The following is a 19,555-nucleotide window of genomic DNA, read 5'->3' as shown; positions in this document are numbered from 1 at the left end:
AGATTATTTGAAATCAGAGAAATTAGTTATAAATTTTACCAAGATTCAGTGCTGTTTAAAGTGCTGGGAGAACTTGGAGGACTTACCTGAACTTGTTTAGGGATGTTAATTTGCACAAAGTGAAGATCTTTCAGATAGGAATAAGATTATTGAAATGTTTTCCTTTTAAAGAGTGTAGAGAATATAAATAGAATTATTTTGAATCCTCAAATCATCTCTAACTATAATTTTCCTTTTTTTTTTTTTTTTATGATAGTCACACACACACAGAGAGAGAGGCAGAGACACAGGCAGAGGGAGAAGCACCGGAGCTCCATGCACCGGGAGCCCGATGTGGGATTCGATCCCGGGTCTCCAGGATCGCGCCCTGGGCCAAAGGCAGGCGCCAAACCGCTGCGCCATCCAGGGATCCCTATAATTTTCCTTTTTATAGAAGATCATCTTCTTCACCCAAGGGTCAGAGAAGCCTTTAGTCCTGTCTAAGTTCTCTTTAGGAGACTTATTAGTAGGAGAGATTGGAGTTCTGTAGTCAAAAGATAGAAAACCGATCTCCTTTATTCTTGACTTGTAAGTGAGCCTAGAAACCATTCAGGCTTTCATAGGATTATGGGAAATAATCCGTAATCACTAATAAATACTAATCAGAATTACCCCTGGCTCTATTTTAGAAATCTTACTGGGATGGATCAGGCTCTCATTTTTTCCAGTCTTTAAATTCTTCCAGCATGCTGTTACTATTTTGATGTAGCTCTGTGCTATCCATTTTCCTGCATATAAACCTTGTGTTTTCTAATTTTTATGTATTAAAATCACTACAAATCTATATACTGCATAAAGGATACTCTATATAGGGTTATGTCTTAAAGATTTATTTTTTATTTTTTTATTTTTTTAATTTTTATTTATTTGTGACAGTCACAGAGAGAGAGAGAGAATGAGGCAGAGACACAGGCAGAGGGAGAAGCAGGCTCCATGCACCGGGAGCCTGACGTGGGATTCGATCCCGGGTCTCCAGGATCGCGCCCTGGGCCAAAGGCAGGCGCCAAACCGCTGCGCCACCCAGGGATCCCGTGTCTTAAAGATTTAAATTGAACTTTTAAATAAAGCATTTGACATTTTTCTTTTCTTTCAAAAAAAATTAGGCATTAAAGGAAAAACTTGCAAGATGCTGGGCCCTTACTGAAGAAGAGAAGATGTCCTTTGAAACTCAGAAAAAGAACCTTGCTACAGAAAATCAGTATTTAAGAATATCTCTGGAGAAGGAAGAAAAAGCCTTATCTTTATTACAGGAAGAGTTAAGGAAACTAAGAGAACAGATTAGGATATTGGAAGATAAAGGGACAGGGACTGAATTAATCTCAGAAAATCGGAAACTTAAGCAGCACCTGGAAGAAGAAAAGCTGAAGACCCACAGCTTCCTGAATCAGAAGGAGACTCTTTTGTCAGAAGCAAAGATGCTAAGGAGGGAACTGGAGAGAGAACGACTAATAACCATGGCTTTAAAGGTGGAACTCCAGCAGTTAAGCTCTAGTGAATCTTATGGCAACCCAGACTCTCCCAATGTAGCAACTGACAAAAAGGAAATGGAAATCTTACGGGAAAGACTCACGGACCTGGAGCAGAAGCTAAACTTCGAACAGCAGCGTTCTGATTTGTGGGAAAGACTGTATATTGAAGCAAAAGATCAAAATGCAAAACAAGAAATGGATGGAAAAAAGAAAGGGAGCAGAGGAAACCACAGGGCTAAAAATAAGCCAAAGGAAACATTTTTGGGTTCAGTTAAGGAAACATTTGATGCCATGAAGAATTCTACCAAGGAGTTTGTGAGGCATCATAAAGAAAAAATTAAACAAGCTAAAGAAGCTGTGAAAGAAAATCTGAAAAAATTTTCAGATTCAGTTAAATCCACTTTCAGGCATTTCAAAGATACCACCAAGAATATCTTTGATGAAAAGGGCAATAAAAGATTTGGTGCCACAAAAGAAGAAGCAACTAAAAAACCACCAGTCTTTAGTGAATATATACACCCACAGTATAAGGCACGTACACAAAACCAGAATAGAGGCCCTACTATGAAAAAAGAAGGAAGGAAAGAAAAGCCAATTCACTTTGAAGAATTTAGAAAAAATACAAATTCACAGAAATGCAGTGCTGAGCATGACTGTAGTGAAAATTATGATTCTTTCAGAAAGTCTTGTTCTGGTATATTTGAATGTGCTCAACAAGAATCCATTAACCTTTTTAATATGAAAGTGTTGAATCCTGTAAAGATAGATGAATTTAGACAGTTAATTGAAAGGTATTTATTAGAAAAACTGGATAGTTTTCATCATTGGAAAGAACTTGATCAGTTCATCAATAAGTTTTTCCTAAATGGTGTCTTTATACATGATCAGAAGCTCTTCACTGACTTTGTTAATGATGTTAAAGATTATCTTAAAGACATGAAGGAATATCAAGTAGATAATGATGGAGTGTTTGAGAAGTTGGATGGATTTATATATAGACACTTCTTTGGTCACACTCTTTCCCCTCCATATGGACCCAGGTCGGTTTACATAGCACCATGTTATTATAATAGTTTTTAACGTTTATAGATTGGGTGGCATTTTTATCATTTTAACATCTTGGAATGTTACTATCCATAAAGTGTTTTTTGTAAAAATAAAAGTGCTATTTGTAAAAGTCCTTTATTGCCAGAGAACTTAGAATAAATTAAGTCAAAAGATAAAATTTTAAGTTAATAGCTATGTCAAACTGATTATATAAATTTTCAGTTATAAGATCTGAAAATTTTATATAATCAGTTTGACTTGAGCAAATGGTTTAATTTCTGCCTTAAAAATACATTAAGATTATGCAATCCTATTTTAGCTTCTTTTGTTTCTTTTCATTCTAGTTTATGAAAAGATAATCACCTTTTTTTTTTTTTTTAAAGATAATCACCTTAAGTGAAATGATTTTCCTTTAGTCTTTTACTCATTTTGGGAAGCTAGGGTGAACTATACAGATTTCACTCTGAAATCAGAAGAGCTCATATGTAACAATTTGGATTGGCCCACTTATTTTGTCTATTCCATTTACCAATTAAATTATGATACCTAATACAGTTACTACACAATTATTGTTCATAAAGGTAGAGGCAAACTTAGGAAGCCACAAGTTAACAATGTGTGTGCTTTACATATATTTCTAAAAATGACTATCCATTGCTTATCAGCTTTATATTCTGTAAATGAAACTCACCTAATCTTCAAATGTTAGCTTTATTTTTATCTTTGAGTTAGTTATATATATATCTTTTTGAATAAATGTAATGTGTCTATAAAATAATGAGACTGATTTTGGTGTCTTAAGTCATTAAATATCTAGTGCTGAAATGAGCAAAACATTGTGAGGCTGCCCTTACAAAACATGAAAAGTTCTTGCCATCAAGGAGCTCACAAGCTTTTGGAGAGTTAGGTAAATATAAGAAATACATTGCATATGGTGGCCTTAGCCCAGAGATGTTTGAGAAGGCTTCAGGAGTGAGGTGGTCTTTGAACTGAACTTCTTTAAACTGGATTTTGAAGGAGAAATGAGAATTTGCTAAGCAGATAGAGTAGGACATTACATTGAAGGAGAACTTCATTTGCATAGATTTGGAGATGTGAAGATAATGGCTCTTTTAGGAGGTAGGGTAGTGCTAGGGTATGAAAAGATTTCAGAACTTTTGTGAAGATCTGAAGGACCTTGTTTTATGCTAAAGGACTTGCTTCATTGCATTCTGGATCACTGGCAACAGCCTGGAGGAATGGTTTCAAAGAGTGAAGCTAGAAGCTAGACGCTGGGCTTTGAAAAAAAAATAGATGTGAGCTGATGAGTATCTGAACTAGAGTAACAGGAGTGGAAGGAGACAGATTTGAATAACATAAGTAAAATTGGTGGTATTTCTTGTGAAAAGAAAAGTAGATAGTAACAATTCCAGATTTCTGGGTTGGGTCACTAGTTGTATAGTGGTATCACTAAGGTAAGGGATACCAGATGTTTTGGGTAAGGGGAATTGGAGATGAGAACTGTGCCTTGTACCTATTGTCAGCCAAGTAGAAAGAATTAGTTGGCCATTAGTTCTGTGACTCTGTCTTGCCCAGATTGTGTGTGTGTAGATAGTCTAGGCTGGGGTATTTATGAAACTCCTGGGGCACATTAACACCTACAGGGTTGTAGAGAAAGAAGGCTAAGAATACCGGAATGTGGTGGCATGAAAATCCAAAGATCATCTCAAGTGAAATGAATATATGTGTCAAGTGCTTTAAACATTAAACAAGAGCCTGGATTTCTTAGTTGGGGAATTGGGTGGCCGTGAATAGCATTCTGAACTGTTTCAGTGAGGTAGTGACAGAAGTAGCCTAATCATATGGAGTTTCAGGAGAGCAGTAAACATAGACCTTGCTTATGAACCTTAGCTGTGGCTATAAGAGAGGAAAAGGAAAAAGAGACTTCCTTTGTGAAAAGAGACTTCCTTTAGTTTGTGAGAGATGTATATATTCCAGCTGAGGAATGAAGCCAGTGGGGAGGGGTTGCTTCTGAATGAGAGGAGAAATAACGGAAACACATCTCATTATTTTATTGTCACATTTCTATTTATCTGTTGAGTATTTCTCCTTTTTGCCACTACAGTATGCTTGTCTATTTTTTCTGTAGGATAAAAGTAGAATACTGAATCTTTTTGGTATTGGTTGTGTTAGGATTATACTTCAGACTAACATCCTTTTTCAGAGTGTTCAGATAATTAATGGAGAAAAACATTAAAATTGTTTGTTTAAATTTAACTCTAACATAGATGAAAAATGTGTTTACTGCTTTCAGTCGACCAGATAAAAAGCAACGTATGGTAAATATTGAAAACTCCAGGCATCGAAAACAAGAGCAGAAGCACCCTCAGCCACAACCTTATAAAAGGGAAGGTAAATGGCATAAATATGGTCGCACTAATGGAAGACACATGGCAAATCTTGAAATAGAATTGGGGCAATTACCTTTTGACCCTAAATATTGATCATCATGATTAAGTTAAATTAGAAAACAGTAACAGAAACATGGATGCTTTCTACAATGTTTGGTGTTGAAACTAAAATGAAATTATCAAGATAATGTCTTTCTATTATTTCTAAGTATCAGTTTGATGACTTTATTACTCAGAAGCATCAAGCAAAAGCTTACTAACTTGCATTTTCCTGTAGTTTAGCTTTGCTGAATTTTTTTGGCTCTGGAAATGTTCAACTGTAGTTTTAAGGAAGCCGGGCATGCAACAGATTTTGTGCATGAAATGAGTCTTCCTTTCAGTGTATGAGCTTAAAGCAAGCTCAAATCATATGACAAAGTGTAATTAACACTGATATTTGTGTTAAGTTTGCAGTAGAGCTTGAAAAAAGTACATTGTGATGGAATTTCATCTTTAACATTTTATAATCTTACACTTGCTTCTTGTCTTTTTGTGGGTTCAAGAGCCCGTTGACTTGTGAAGAATTTGCTGCCTTCTTATGAGCTTGCTGACTTGTTCTCTTGTGAAATTTCTTGCACATCTGAATATTGTGGAAGAAACAATAAAACTACACCATGAGGAAAACTAAAGGTCTTTATTTAAAATCTGGCATTTGTATTAATATATTTTATACTTTGTGACATTTTTCATACATTTCCTCAGTAGTGATATTTGGTAAAGCAGTTCAGTAGTTTTTTTTCCTAGATCCATGAATCTTACTCAGTGTTTACAGGCATATTTATGCAGCATCTGAATATTTGTACCCAACAATGTCTATTTCTTCAGGAAAGATTTAAACACAATTCAGAATTTCATCTTCTGTTGAGTGTCCCTTTTTATTTCCGTTCGTAGACATATATGTGACTTCCAGTTCGACCTTCTGGCAAGTGAGTGTGGAAGAACACAGCAGTTCTCTCATAGTTGCTTGCAATTAGGAAAGCACTTATTTCCTATAAGTAAATAAATGTTTACATAAAGGCTACATTTTGTTGAGTCTGGTTTCAAAACTTTTAGAATGACCTGATTGGCGCCTCTACCACTTGTTTAATAAAACTATATTTTCTTTTTTAAATTGATTTTAGAGAGTGAAAGGTAGCACAAGTGGGTAGGGAGGTGCAGAGCAGGGGTGGGGAGAGAATCTCAAGCAGCTCCATGCTGAACATAGAGCCTGACTCCGGGGCTCAATCTCATGACTCTGAGATCGCAATCTTGAGATCCCAACCTAAGCCAAAACCAAGAATCAAACACTTTTAACTGACTGTGCTACCCAGGTACCCCAAAACAATATAATTTATTAATAAAAGAATTTACTCCTGGTAAGTAACATATATTTTGATAGTTACAGAACTGAGATGGATTTTGACCAGGGAAAAGAGCCAATTACAAAATAATGGGAGTTGAAAGGGACCATAAAAAAGCTATGCTATTTACCTGAGAGCTAAACTAGAGGCGAAATAGTGAGTTTTCCCTTTTTTCATATTTCCTTACCTCCTCTAAAATGCTGAAGATGATCAAGTGAGTAGGCAATGTTGAATCATTGTGAAACTCTTTATATAGCCAGTTTAAGGGATTTAGGTAGAATATATCTGCTTCATCAAGGTACTGACTCTTTCCAGTCAGGTCTGGGGGACACTGGAGAAATCTCATGGGAAGTGGGTAGTGGACATGGCTGTAAAGAGAAAGTTACCATTTAGTTAAGTTAAAAAGGTCAAAGTTTTCCAATTAGTCTCCAGATCTGTCATGTTCACATGATAAAATGTGAAGTCTGAATCTAAACCAGGTCCCATTAAGGTTAAGAAGCAAGCCTTTAATGTACTTTCCCCTGTGCAGCAGCAACATAACTTTCACATCCAAGATTAAAGCATGAAACTCCATTTCAAGGTGAGATAGCAGTGTGGGAGACTCCATATTCTAACATTAGTATGCTTTTCCAAGAATGGAAGGGGCCTTTGGGATGAGCTGAATGACTTGTTAATAAGAGAGTAAAATTCCCTATAGGCTTAATTGGCAAGGTAGAAAACTTCATGAACCAGAAGGGATTCCCGTTCTCTTCCCTTTCTGCTCTGAAAAGGGATGGATCACATCCTTAAATAAGTTGTTCCTGTGTGTATGTGTGTGTGTGTTTCTTTTTTTTGTTGTTGTTGTTCCTCTAAGATTTAGTAAGAGGGAGCAACATATGTTCACTGATTAAAATCCAAATAAGTAATGGTTTTATTGTGGCATAGACTAGAATACATGCAAAAAAGACTGATTGATGAATTATGACAACTTAAGGCAGTCACTTGGGCCCTGCAAAAGCCATGTTTGTAACTGCCACAGGAAGAATAAATACATGATAGAGGTTTATGTTATTTATGAACTGCATTCAAAGTAAATTTACACAAGCCCTAATACTTTAACTTGTATGATTTAGAAGAGGAAGCTCTTGCTTCAGGAAAAAAAAAAAAAAAAACAAGCTGAGAAAAAGCTGCAAGTCTTTCTACTGCAAAGTAAGCATTAGAGAATTTTTTTTTCTCCATTGTGCAATTTGAAAAACCATAAGATGAGAACTTGGTGAAGTACTTACAGCCTAAACCTAAGACATCAACAACTACAACCATGTATGGAGACTATCTTGATGGCTCTAGAATTCCTATTCTCAGCAGTGTTACTGCTAATGTGAACATGGAGGGACAGTGAATGTACCACTCTCAGTTCTTTTTACATAGTAGATGAACCTCACAATTTGAAGGGATATTTGGGTATTACATATATCCTGTGGCTTTTGCCAGCAGTCCCAACTTTTCCAAATTGTGTATTAGTGATTGGCATGAATGACCAAGGTAGAGTATTGCAAAAGTGTTAAATTATCTTAAAATGACATTAGCTTTGATATTTAGTTGATTGAATGTGCACATGGAAAATCAACTTCAGATCGATTAAAGTCAGGTTAAGTAGGTATAGAACTTTTTAAAGGAAAATGGTTGGTTTACCCTCATACTGTTATTGGGCAATTTGGAAGCACTGGACCAAATGGATTTCTTTTTAAATGCCCTGCATAGTTAAGGTAGTTTTAGTGATGTATTTCTCAGAAATACTTAAATCAAGCATTAGAATAGTATCTAATTGAATTTCCTAATTTTTACAGGTGAAATAACTAATATAAAAAAAGAGATAAAAAAAAAAAAAAAAAAAAAAAAAAAACTTGTTTAAGACCAGGGCAGCAGTCCAGTATTTAAATCTGGATTAGAATCGAGTGTTTTGAGATAAATTCAAAATCATAAAAATTTAAGATGTATTACAAAGATCTGTAGGAAGTTCAATGATAATTTCTTTTATTAAGGGTACCTTCAAATAACCTATAAAATATTTTATGACATTTAAAGTGGATCATTTAAATGTAAGTCATTCACATTTTTAAATTAACACAGTATTTAAAAGTGATATATATGATTTTCATTGACATAGTTCAAATGGCTTTTAAAATTCAATGAATATATATGAGTGGAAGTTTCAGATTTCTTCGTCATTTGAACAGTTAATTAAATTCAGGAATCTGAAAGGAATTTTAAAGTAGTTTCATTTTCTTAATAGCACATAGTGGAACAACTTTTATTACCTATAATAAGGAGTAGAGTGGCAAGGCATCATGATAAATACTGAAGCTGAAGATTTATTGCGATTATTGTAACAGAGTTCTTGAATGTGAGTCATGACATCAAGAGTACCTCGTTGATGAACTAAACCAGTATAGAGGGCGAGAAGCATATTCGATAAAAATAGGAAACTGAGAGCTGGTTTCTTCCATGTTTTCAGGTGGTTTAGTGAGTACCCTGTATGAAGATAGACATGTTGAACTGTAATACTGGCCATTCTTGTTTTAGAATAGCTAAGCCAATGTTAACTGCAAATACATTTGTAATTTTTAATGGAAGTAGCACAGACTGAAATGGTGTCATGGAAAAACAAGAAATAAGCAGTAGGTCATCTTTATAATTTCTCCAACTATTCACTCTCATTGTCCTCAGGTCTTTAGCTTTTTCTAGAAAAAAGGAGGGATAGTGAAAACTATGGCTAGGGATTCCAGCAGACCCAGATTTGAATTCTCACTCTGGCACAAATTGCTTTACTTTGCTGAGCATTATTTCCCCCATCTGCAAATGGGGGTACAGTAACTTTTCCAACAGTATCTTGTCCAGTGCTTGTCCTGTTACACAGAAGTTCATTTACCTCTCTCTCCTCTTTAATCTCCCAAACACTAGCAATGGATTGTGTCTCCATAATTCTGGAGGATGTGTGGCAGTGTGTCCTCTTAAAAAATACACCACTGGGAGATTTTCAGTAGTTACTATGTGTATGGTGGCATGAATATCTTTTTCTGAAAAAGTATGTCTTATCTTTCACTACAGTGTTGGGCAACTCTGAGATGCTGAACAATTTTTCTTTTTTAATTTGTAAAAGTAATTCTTGCATGTAGCAGAAAACCGAGCAGAACAAATAGAGTAAATTAAAAGTCCCCTGTCCCTTCCTATAGTCCTATTCCCCAGCAATAGTCCCTCATATTGAGCACATAGGATCTGTTGAAAGTACCTATAAAAGAAAAGACCTTTGCAATGGAAAAGAATAGGCTTATTAATGAACTTGACATTTTGTTCATACTCCACATGTACTGTCTCCATGGAATTAGATAATTGTTCTTTTGGAATTTGGGTATCCAGGATCCAGTCTGTGGCTTGCCTGCAATTTTAGCACTAATTCCTGCTGGGGACAAGGCACTGTTTTCCATGATCATCACCTAATTGACTGCTATCAGCTGTCTTAGCTTGGCTCAAACACTGACAGTAATTGAACATGAATAAAATTAATTTCGAACAGTTGCCATTTAAAGACACTAACATAAACTTGGCCTCAGAAGAGCTGTTCAAAAACAGAAGTAAATGAAGACCTGTAATTTACTTGAATCACATCTGGTACTTCACATTAGCTGAAGGCACTCATTTTTGCAACTTAGCCATTTCTATAAATTAAAAAAGAAACAGTATTAACATTCAGTTTAAGAAAAACTGAAGGTACATTTTGTTGTACAGTTAAATGTATCTTAATTAGGTAAGGTGCCTTTACAGATTTTATCTGTTTTCATCGCTTTGAAGATTATAAATAATATATTGTACATAAATAACATCTAACAATTGAAAATAAAATAGGCATGCCTGAGTGGCTCAGTGATTGAGTGTCAGCCTTCCGCTCAGATCGTGATCCCAGGGTTCTGGGATCAAGTCCTGCATCGGGCTCCCCGCAGGGAGCCTGCTTCTCCCTCTGCCTATGTCTTTGCCTTTCTGTATGTCTCATGAATAAATAAAATCTTAAAAAAAAAAAAAAGGAAAAATAATAAAATAACTTCATCTATTCCAAGATGAAGTTATTCTAAGATCTCTGATACCTGCCACTTATTTGATAGCCGAACCAAATTTGGTCAAGGAATCTTAGATGCTCAATTTTGTTCCTCTATGCAGTTTTAGGTTACCTGTAATTCATTCTATTAGTTGGAATGTCATGTATCCCTCACTCTTACTACTACTTGAACTAGCTGATTAGGCAAAGCATATTCTAAAACGTAGTGTGACTAAAAAATGAGAAGATCAAGAAAACTAAACCTACATTAAAACATATCTAGATTTATGTTTGCAGTGGTAAAATGTGGAACCTACTGAAAGTTTGAGAACTAGAATTAACTTTATTAAATTGAAGTAGGATTCCAGAAGTTCTCTTATCTGTAATAGTTACAGGTACAGAACTAATAGGCCAGCAAGCTTAGGAGCTATGCTTTGTTGGGTAGAGAAGTTAAAGCTAAATATACTTAGTGGCCTCAGATTATAAAAAGCTACATTAAAGCCTACCCTTAGCAAGGCATTTTAGAAGACAACTTACCCTCAGGAATATTCAAATGAAGCATAACGTGGGCATTATGAAATGTTCACTCATCAATAGTTTGTTCACTCACTAAATACTCCTTGAAAGCTTTTCAGAAGCTGGCATTAGGGACACAATAGAATGGGTGATAATAAAACTGGAGTACATGGCGGTGAATGCTGTAAAAAAGGCATTGTGGGTAGAATGCTGGAAGAAAATGTGCTTGTATTTCCAGCAGTTTCAGTAAAGAGAAGAGTCTTAAATTAGGTAATGCTTATATTTTCTCTGTGGTGATATTAGGATGGATCCTGTCAGAGAGAACTGAATCTCCCTCTTTGGGGAAAAAATATATAGAAAATGCTGGGAAGAGAAGGGAAGAAGGAACAGTTGAATAGACTTGAATTTGAATACTCCCAGGGTTTTCAAACTATCTGACACTGAACATTACCAAGGGGATTTCAAAAACTGCAGTTGTTAAATGGAGAGCTGGAAATACATTACAGCTGCAGCGCTTAGTCTGCACCACAAGAGAAGCTTAAGATTCATGGTTTTCTTACAGGGAAGCAGTATGGTTTCTTCAGTATTCACAAAAGGTAACACGATCCTAGTAGCTGCCATCCAGTAAGTCTGTGTAATTGTATGTACAAATCATATACACACACCCTTCTCACTGAAAAGATCCACCCTAAAATGAGCTAGCTTCAGAATGGGATGGATAGCACAATGTAACGTAAGCATTACCTAACCTGAAATGTGAAACTCCCTCTGCCAATTACTTGAAGATTCTGCAAATACAAGCTTTCTTCTGTAAACCACTTACAGAAATCCTTCAGCCTCTCATGTAATTTCCATGAGAATAAAAACTTACTGTCTGAACAGTAGTTCCCCCCTTCTCTGTGGGGGATCCATTCCAAGACCCCTCCATGGATGCCTAAAACTGCCGATAGTACAGAACCCTTACTCTTTTCCTATACTCCTGTGTTGAAGTTTAACTTACAAATTAGGCATGGTACAAGGTTAATAACATTAGTAAAATACAGTAATTGTAACAGTACACTGTAATGAAAGTTATATGGATGTGGTCACAAAATTTATTTTACTGTAGCCATCTTCCTTGTGATGATGTGAGATGGTAAAATGCCTATGTGATGAAATGAAGTATGGTGAATGATGCAGGCATCGTGACATAGCGTTAGGCTACTACTGACCTGAAGCTAGGTCAGAAAGGGGATCATCTTCTCGACCGCGGCTGACCGCAGGTTACTGAAAACTGGAAAGTGAGTAGTGAATAAGGGCCTGCTACCACAGTAACTCTAACTCAGGGCTAAATAACATCCCAGAATATTGAATTTGCTCCTGTTATTTATGCCAACAAAAAGATACATAAAAGAAGTTGTAAGAATTTATAAGACTGATAATTATCTCTGGGAAATGGAGTTAGATGATTAGAGGATGGCACTATAGGGTTTTTTTCTTTTTGTACCATGAGTTTATAATAAGCATATTGGACTCTTAATCACTATCATCAGACTAATATTAAGAGTTGTAAGTCCATTATGTCCCAGCTGACTACTCTTCAGGATAAAATCTAAAAACTTGAGTATGTAAGAAGGCCCTGTATGAGTTGGTTCATTCTTTACTCAGCCATATCTCCTAATCATCCTATGATTTATCTTGATATACAGTTATTTTTTAAGTTACGGATATTTAAGTGTTACAGATTGTACAGATTAAGCAATGATACCAGTTCCTTCTTACCAAGGTAAGGTTCATTGTAATGGAGAAGTTAAGGGCTGTACGTTGCTGATCTCATCAAACACGGGTAGGAAGGATGCACCCATGTTTTGGCAAGACTAAACAGAAAATCTGATCTAAACACCCAAGAAAAAGATCTCGACCAAGTTCTACTAACCAGAGATGTTTCCTTGGGAAAGCTGTTTGGTTAACTTAAATTCAGTGTTTGCATGAACGAAACAAAGAGTGGTTTAATTCTGTGATGGAAAATACAGGAGAATGGGCCTGGGAAAGAGACTTTATTTTTTAATTTTTATCTTTTTTTCAAGAGAGGCTTTATTAACAATAAGGAGAATATTAGGCACAGAGGTATCGGGAGAATTTTACATTGCTACTTTGCTAAGGAAATAAAACTATTTTCATAGAAGTCCTAAGTAGTGCCAAAACCAAAGATGGTGAAAGGCATTTGGTGAAAGGCATTATCAGCATTTTATGTCAAGAGATTAATTATCCAAATAACCACCTGAAAGAGTGAAAATGTCCCTGAGGAGGGGAATGGGGAAGGAGGGCAGAGAACCATTGTTTTTTAAAACAAGTTAACGGAATGGCTTTTGAAACATGTATGTGCAGTTTTGATAAGACAATTAGCTTATGGAGAAAGTGTTCTAATCAGAGACAAGCAAGTCTGTATTGGCTTCTTTGGTAAAACAGATGAAGCAGATACCCAACCTAGAATTAGTAGCAGGTGTTGGAAACCTCAAATGACAAGAGATTCAACTAAAAATTTCAATGTTATTAGACCAATGGCACCTTCCTTTACACATAGGGAAATGGAGGCACAAGATTATATAGTTCACTAAGGATCAGAGCCAGTTACAGAAGGTGTGTTTTCCAGAGTTAGTCCTATTCTGGATAGAGCTGAGGGAAATTCAGATTAGGCAAGAGAAGTTACTGTAGTTTGAAAACATGGCTGCAGTTATCCCTCTTTGTGTGTCTAATCCCTACCTGAGCCGGAAGTTTCTCTCTTGAATCTGGCCTGGCTTTGTGACTTGCTTTGTCCAAGAAACTGGTGGAAGTGACAGTGAGCCAAACCACAGACAATAATAAAGTTTTAAGCCATGGGGTCTTAAGGTGGTTGTCGCACAGCAATTGCTGATTTAGAGTTGTCATGTTTATATAAAAATCAGGTTACAATTGGTCACAAAATAATAAAAAGATTGGAGGTACAGTAAAACTCAAGATTTTATGTAGTTAGAAAAGACCAACGAGCCATTTAAAACTACTCCAAGAGGACACCTGACGCTGTTCCTGATCATCCAAAGACTGATGTCCAGGTGAGCTCACTGCTGACTCTTAGTGGGAGAACAAGTCTCCTAGGAATTAGAATCTTCAGGTTCAATTCAAGGACCTTAGGTATATGTGTCCAGAGGAGGCATCACATCCTCTGAGATGAGGGGTTTTGCTAGCTCTCAGTCCTTTAAAGATCCTTCTGAGTGGACAAAGGACGGAACAAAGGCTGATTCTTGTTCATTAGGGATCATCTTCAACCTCATCAACATTTTATCTCAATCTTTGGGATTGGAAACAGGTTACCAGGAACCTGCCACTTAAGATTCATTCTTTTGGACTGAGAATGAGGATTCAGAAAACCTAGTCTTTCTCTAAAACACTATAAAGACATGGCACAGAAGTAGATTGCTAGAAAACCTCATATTATAAAAATGGAATGAAACCAAGTTCCTAAACTATCAAAACAACACACAAATATTTGTCCTCCAGTATGGCAACACATCTGGGCAGAAACCAAACTTGATTTAATTATAACTCTAATTCCAATTCAGGTGGTTGTAAAGAAAAATTTTAAGTCTGAACAGTGATTCATGTACAGATTTGCAGGTTTGCTTTGGTGACTGGGCCCACTATTCTTATGACTTGCCAAATTGCTGTTAGATGCCTATATTTTGTGCCTACATCTGTATATGAAGTGAGACTATAAAGTAGTGGCAAAAATGAACTTTTAGTTTCAGTACTTCGGATGTATCAAATATTTAGATGTATATGGGTGTGTGTATATACATACATCAATTATATATGTGTTCTTATATAATGTTTGTATATCAATTGGAGAGAGTACATACATCTGAGATTTGTAGACGATGTATACTTGGTCAAAGGTGGCTGCTTAACTCTGGGTTTTTTTGTGTTTGTTTTTAAGTATAAAAAGTTTGATACCATTAACTCTAGTTTTTCCCAGCTTCCAGTCTCAGCTGTATACTTATTTCTTCCCTCCTCAGTCCCGTGATTTTTTTTTAAGTGATTAATATTTGAGGGAAGCCAACAGTCATTTATTATGACTGTTATTAGCCCGAAGTTAATAAAGTTTCAATTCATAGTTTTCCCAAACCAACCAATGTAAAAATTCACATTTTCCAGAGCTGAGTAATATAAGACTTTGTAGAAGTCACATGTAAAAAAATTACTGCAAAAGACCTAGAGGAAAAATGGAGAAAAGGCCAAAAATAAAATCAGGCATGGGGATCACTTTAAAAACTGCATATGCATTAGAATGAGTCTTAAAGGGGGCAGATGGGTATGAAGAAGCATTAAAAAGTCTCAACAGCTATAAATATATTTGTGGACTGAAGAATTTCATAGTTTAATCATAAACTTAAAATGCTATTCTAAAATAGACAAATTTCCTTACTTTAAAATGAAAGATTCCTACTAGCCAGAAACATCACCACCCAAAGGTCCTTTGGATATTAAATCCTTATGTTTTTATATCACATTATAGGACACAGAAAAAAGTATATTTGGGCTGCAAAAGGAATACTGCAGTAATATAGCTTATAATTAAGAAGCATTTCTCATTTAGTAATTGAAAAGTATTTTAGTGTCTAAGGAAAATTTATTGTCCTATTTCTATATTGTCTATTTCTCTATTGTCTATTTCTCAACTTTTTCTGTTAAACAAAAATACTTACCACAAAACACCATACAAAATGGTAAAACTGGATAGATAAACCTGAATTCTTTGTGGCTCAACATGCTATAATAAAAAAAGATATTAAGAGAAAATATTATTTTTCCATATTACATGATAGTTGGAGAAATAAATATATTGAAAATATAATCTAGTTTTCTAAATACTGAGACTGAATTTCATGATTCAGGATGTAGTCTCATTATTTTTTAGTTATAAGGTGGTGATATGTTAAAAGTAATCCTAATCCTAACATTTGATGTCAATGTGAAGTTGTAAAGTACAATTACATTCTAAAGAAGATTTCTATTACCAATCCAATTAAGTCATATTACTCAAAATTTGGAATAATGATATATATACATTTTCATTAAAAAATATAATTTCTCTGGTCCTTCAATACTCAAAATTGTGGTAGTTTCAGTTTTTAAAACCAAATACAGTTTTTTCAACTTCTTAAAAATTGTATTCCTTGTGAACTGTACATATCAGAAGTATTCATTCTGAGCATCAGCCTAATTATTACCTTTTCTGTCTGCTAAATAATCCCCACTAACAAATCATAGGAGTTTATACATTTGCAGAAGATAAACAGTTTATTTTTTTGAAGAATTTAAATTCTTGGTAACATTAAAAAATTTAATGATTTGGACAAATAAAATCTTACCTATAAATTAGCAGTGTCCACAGCACAGTTACCAAAAGTATTCGGTACCTCTTTGGGGCCAGAAAGCAGCCATGAATAAAGAAGGGTAAGTGAGTACCCAAGACAGCTGGAAATCCTTGACTGAAGTACCAATGCCATGGATGAGAACCGTAAAATGTTCCCAAATTCTGCAGCACGTTAAATTTCAAAAAGTTATACTGAACCAAGGTCCACTGGCATAGTTGATAGAAAGAGAAATAGAAATGTATTAGTGCCAAGTATGAATCTTTGGGATTAGGGAATTTGGCAGAATCCTGAATGAACTCTAAAAACCAAATAATGCTTTAAATAATTTTGATTAATGACCACATGAAATCATTCATTTTAATGTTCTAAGTTTTAATGTGTTCTGCTAATATATAAAAAATCTAGGTTTCTGCAATTCAAGAAAGCATGAATAAACATGTATTTTAACAATGTAAATTACACATACAATAAGAGATAAGATCCTCAAAGATAGTTTTTTACATGAGTATGCGTGTTACCCATGTTAAAAACTTTAGTACCTTATGATATCACACATTAAGATAAAGTTTTGAAAACATCACCTTTGAATTGTAGCACAAGGTAACAGCAATAACAGCAGTTAACAGGAAATGCTCATGTCTGCCAGTCACTAGTGTAAGCATTTACATGCATTATCTCACCTAATCTTCAACTTTATAAAACAGGTACCAGTTATTTCTAGTTAAGGAAACTGGCAAGAAAGGTACATAACTTATCCAAGGTCACATAGCTAATAATGAGGGCACTAGGTTTCAAATTGTGGTAATCTGATTCCAAAGCCCCTAAGTGACTTAAAATCAGGGAACTTAAAAACAACTATACACCGTTACCAACAGTCGTGACATTAAAATGTGAAATAAAATGCAAATAAAATGCTTGAAGAAGAGTATTCTGATTGTTTGAAGTTCTGGATGATTAACTTGAGGCCAATTAAAATTATTTAAAAATTTAATCTTTATCGTTACAAACCTGACTAAATTATGCAAACTTGACAACAATGCCATAAAATAGAATCCTTTTAACTGCAACTAGGAATACGCAATTCTATTTTATGGAAAACAGCAAATTGAATGAAAGGCAAATGCCAATAGTTTTTTTTTTAACACATCCCATAAAATTTTTAAAAAGTTATTTGCCCGTGTTCCCAAATACTCATTAATAAGTCAGATTGAGTTTTTAGTGTAATAATGGTTAGATTAAGAATAGTTGTTAGCTTAATATATTTTTACTTACTTGACCAAAAAAAATACGATCAATTATCAGAGACAAAGTTAAAGTGACAAACCTGAAAAACAAAATAGAAGAGTGATTTACATTCTGAACTTACTTACTGAAAATTCAATATTGGCATAAAGCTTTGAAAATGCTTGGCATCAAGAGTCACTGTAAAAATCCTTTACAATTTTTCCAACCGAATATGGATTTACACATTGAAAGATCTTTCACTGATAGAAGCTGTATTTAAGGAAAGTTTCTAAAAGTAATAAATACTGTATTATCGTTGCACAAAAAAAAAAAAAACATTGGCAACTTAAAACTATGCACATTTAATACCTCATTGTTCATCAAGGGTCAAGAATCCAAGTGGAGGGATCCCTGGGTGGCGCAGCGGTTTGGCGCCTGCCTTTGGCCCAGGGCGCGATCCTGGGGACCTGGGATCGAGTCCCACGTCAGGCTCCCGGTGCATGGAGCCTGCTTCTCCCTCTGCCTGTGTCTCTGCCTCTCTCTCTCTGTGTGTGTGACTATCATAAATGAATAAAAAAAAAAAAAAAAAAAAAGAATCCAAGTGGAACTGAGCTTGGTGTCTCTGGGTCAAAGCTTCTTCTGAATTGTTAAAATGTTGGCTGGTGCTAGAGTTTCATCTAAAGGCTTAACTGGTTCTGGTGGGGAAATCTCCTTCCAAGCTCACTCAACATGGCTGTTGGGAGGGCTCAGTCTTCCAAACGTGACCTTTTTTTTTTTTTAAGACTACCTCCTGACAAGGAGACTGGCATCCCCCAGGGTGAGCCAGCAAAGAGAGAGTAAGATGGGCATCTGACATAGATGCCACAGCCCTTTAATAACCCAATCATGGAAGTGACATCCCTTCTGCCACATTTCTGTTTGTTAGAATTCAGTCAAAATGTCCAGCACCAGCTCAGGGGAGGGGAGGCAGAGGATACAAGAAAAAGGTGTGAATATTAAGATGATGGGATTAGTGGGAGCCATCTCAGAGGCTGCCTACCATAAACATGTGCACAGAAAAGAACACTATAAGCCTTCCTGAATCATCACTATATGGACACAACTGTGTAACTGTCATATAGACCAGGATAGAGAGCATTAGCAGCACTTCAAAAGGCTCTTCTGTCTTTCCAGTCAATCTCCACTCCCTTCCCAAAGGTGACCACAATCCTGACTTAGGATACTGTGGATGTTTTACCTTTTACTGAGTTTTACAAAAATGAAATCACACTGTAGACTCCTTTCCAGTTCCTTTCAATCATGTTTTTGAGATTTCACTACACTTTTTATACATTGCAGTAGTTCATTCATTTATACTACTATATAGTATTCCACTGAATTAATATACCACAATGTATTTATTCTGTTGATGGACACTGCTTAACTTTTTTAGCTCTTATGAACAGTGCAATGAACATTCTTCTATGCACCTTTTGTTTTATATATATATATACATACACACACACACACACACACACACACACACACACACACATTTCTGCCTAGTATATACCAGGGTTGAATTACTGGGCCCCACAGTGTAAGTACAATCAGTTTTAGTTTTAGCAAATTCTTACTGTTTTCCAATGTGGTTGTATCAATTTATATTCCTACAGGAATATATAAGGCCTCTATATCCTTTTAGGACATTTGGGTAGATGTATACTAGCATGTCATGGTGGGTTTAATTTACATTTCCTTGGTGGCTAATGAGGTGAGTACCTTTATACCTCTTAGCCATTTAAATATCTTTTGAAGTACCTGTTCAGGTCTTTTAATCAATTTTCTATTATCTTTTTCTTACAGATTTGTATGAGTTCTGTATATAATTGATAGAAGTTTTTTCTTGGTGTTGTGCTTTATACTGCAAACGTCTTCTGGTGTGAATCTTATAGACAAAAAGTCTTGAATTTTAATGTATTCAAGTGTATCTTTTCCTTTATAGTTAATACTATATTCTATTTAGGAAAATTTTGCCAGCCTCAAGGTC

General features: G+C 35.4%; 2 protein-coding genes across 2 annotated transcripts in view; one reads left to right on the top strand and one right to left on the bottom strand.

Moving 5' to 3' along the window:
- CCPG1 (cell cycle progression 1) overlaps positions 1 to 6,005 on the top strand; it is a 39,749-nt gene extending 33,744 nt beyond the window's left edge. The window contains exons 8-9 of the mRNA XM_077881178.1: positions 1,143 to 2,548; positions 4,849 to 6,005. Of these exons, the coding sequence (XP_077737304.1) occupies positions 1,143 to 2,548; positions 4,849 to 5,038 (1,596 nt within the window). The 3' untranslated portion in view covers positions 5,039 to 6,005. The remainder of the gene's footprint in view (positions 1 to 1,142; positions 2,549 to 4,848) is intronic.
- Positions 5,600 to 19,555, bottom strand: part of PIGB (phosphatidylinositol glycan anchor biosynthesis class B) — a 37,886-nt gene continuing 23,930 nt past the window's right edge. Inside the window, exons 7-12 of the mRNA XM_077881179.1 lie at positions 17,575 to 17,626; positions 16,297 to 16,508; positions 15,631 to 15,695; positions 8,622 to 8,835; positions 6,512 to 6,692; positions 5,600 to 5,973 (exon numbers count right to left, since the gene is read on the bottom strand). Coding sequence (XP_077737305.1) covers positions 5,860 to 5,973; positions 6,512 to 6,692; positions 8,622 to 8,835; positions 15,631 to 15,695; positions 16,297 to 16,508; positions 17,575 to 17,626 — 838 coding nt within the window. The 3' untranslated portion in view covers positions 5,600 to 5,859. The remainder of the gene's footprint in view (positions 5,974 to 6,511; positions 6,693 to 8,621; positions 8,836 to 15,630; positions 15,696 to 16,296; positions 16,509 to 17,574; positions 17,627 to 19,555) is intronic.

This window comes from Canis aureus, chromosome 32 (assembly GCF_053574225.1).
Source record: "Canis aureus isolate CA01 chromosome 32, VMU_Caureus_v.1.0, whole genome shotgun sequence".
NCBI classification, from domain to species: Eukaryota; Metazoa; Chordata; class Mammalia; order Carnivora; family Canidae; genus Canis; species Canis aureus.
Note: the sequence above shows the minus strand (reverse complement) of the source record. Positions and strands in the feature narration are given on the sequence as shown.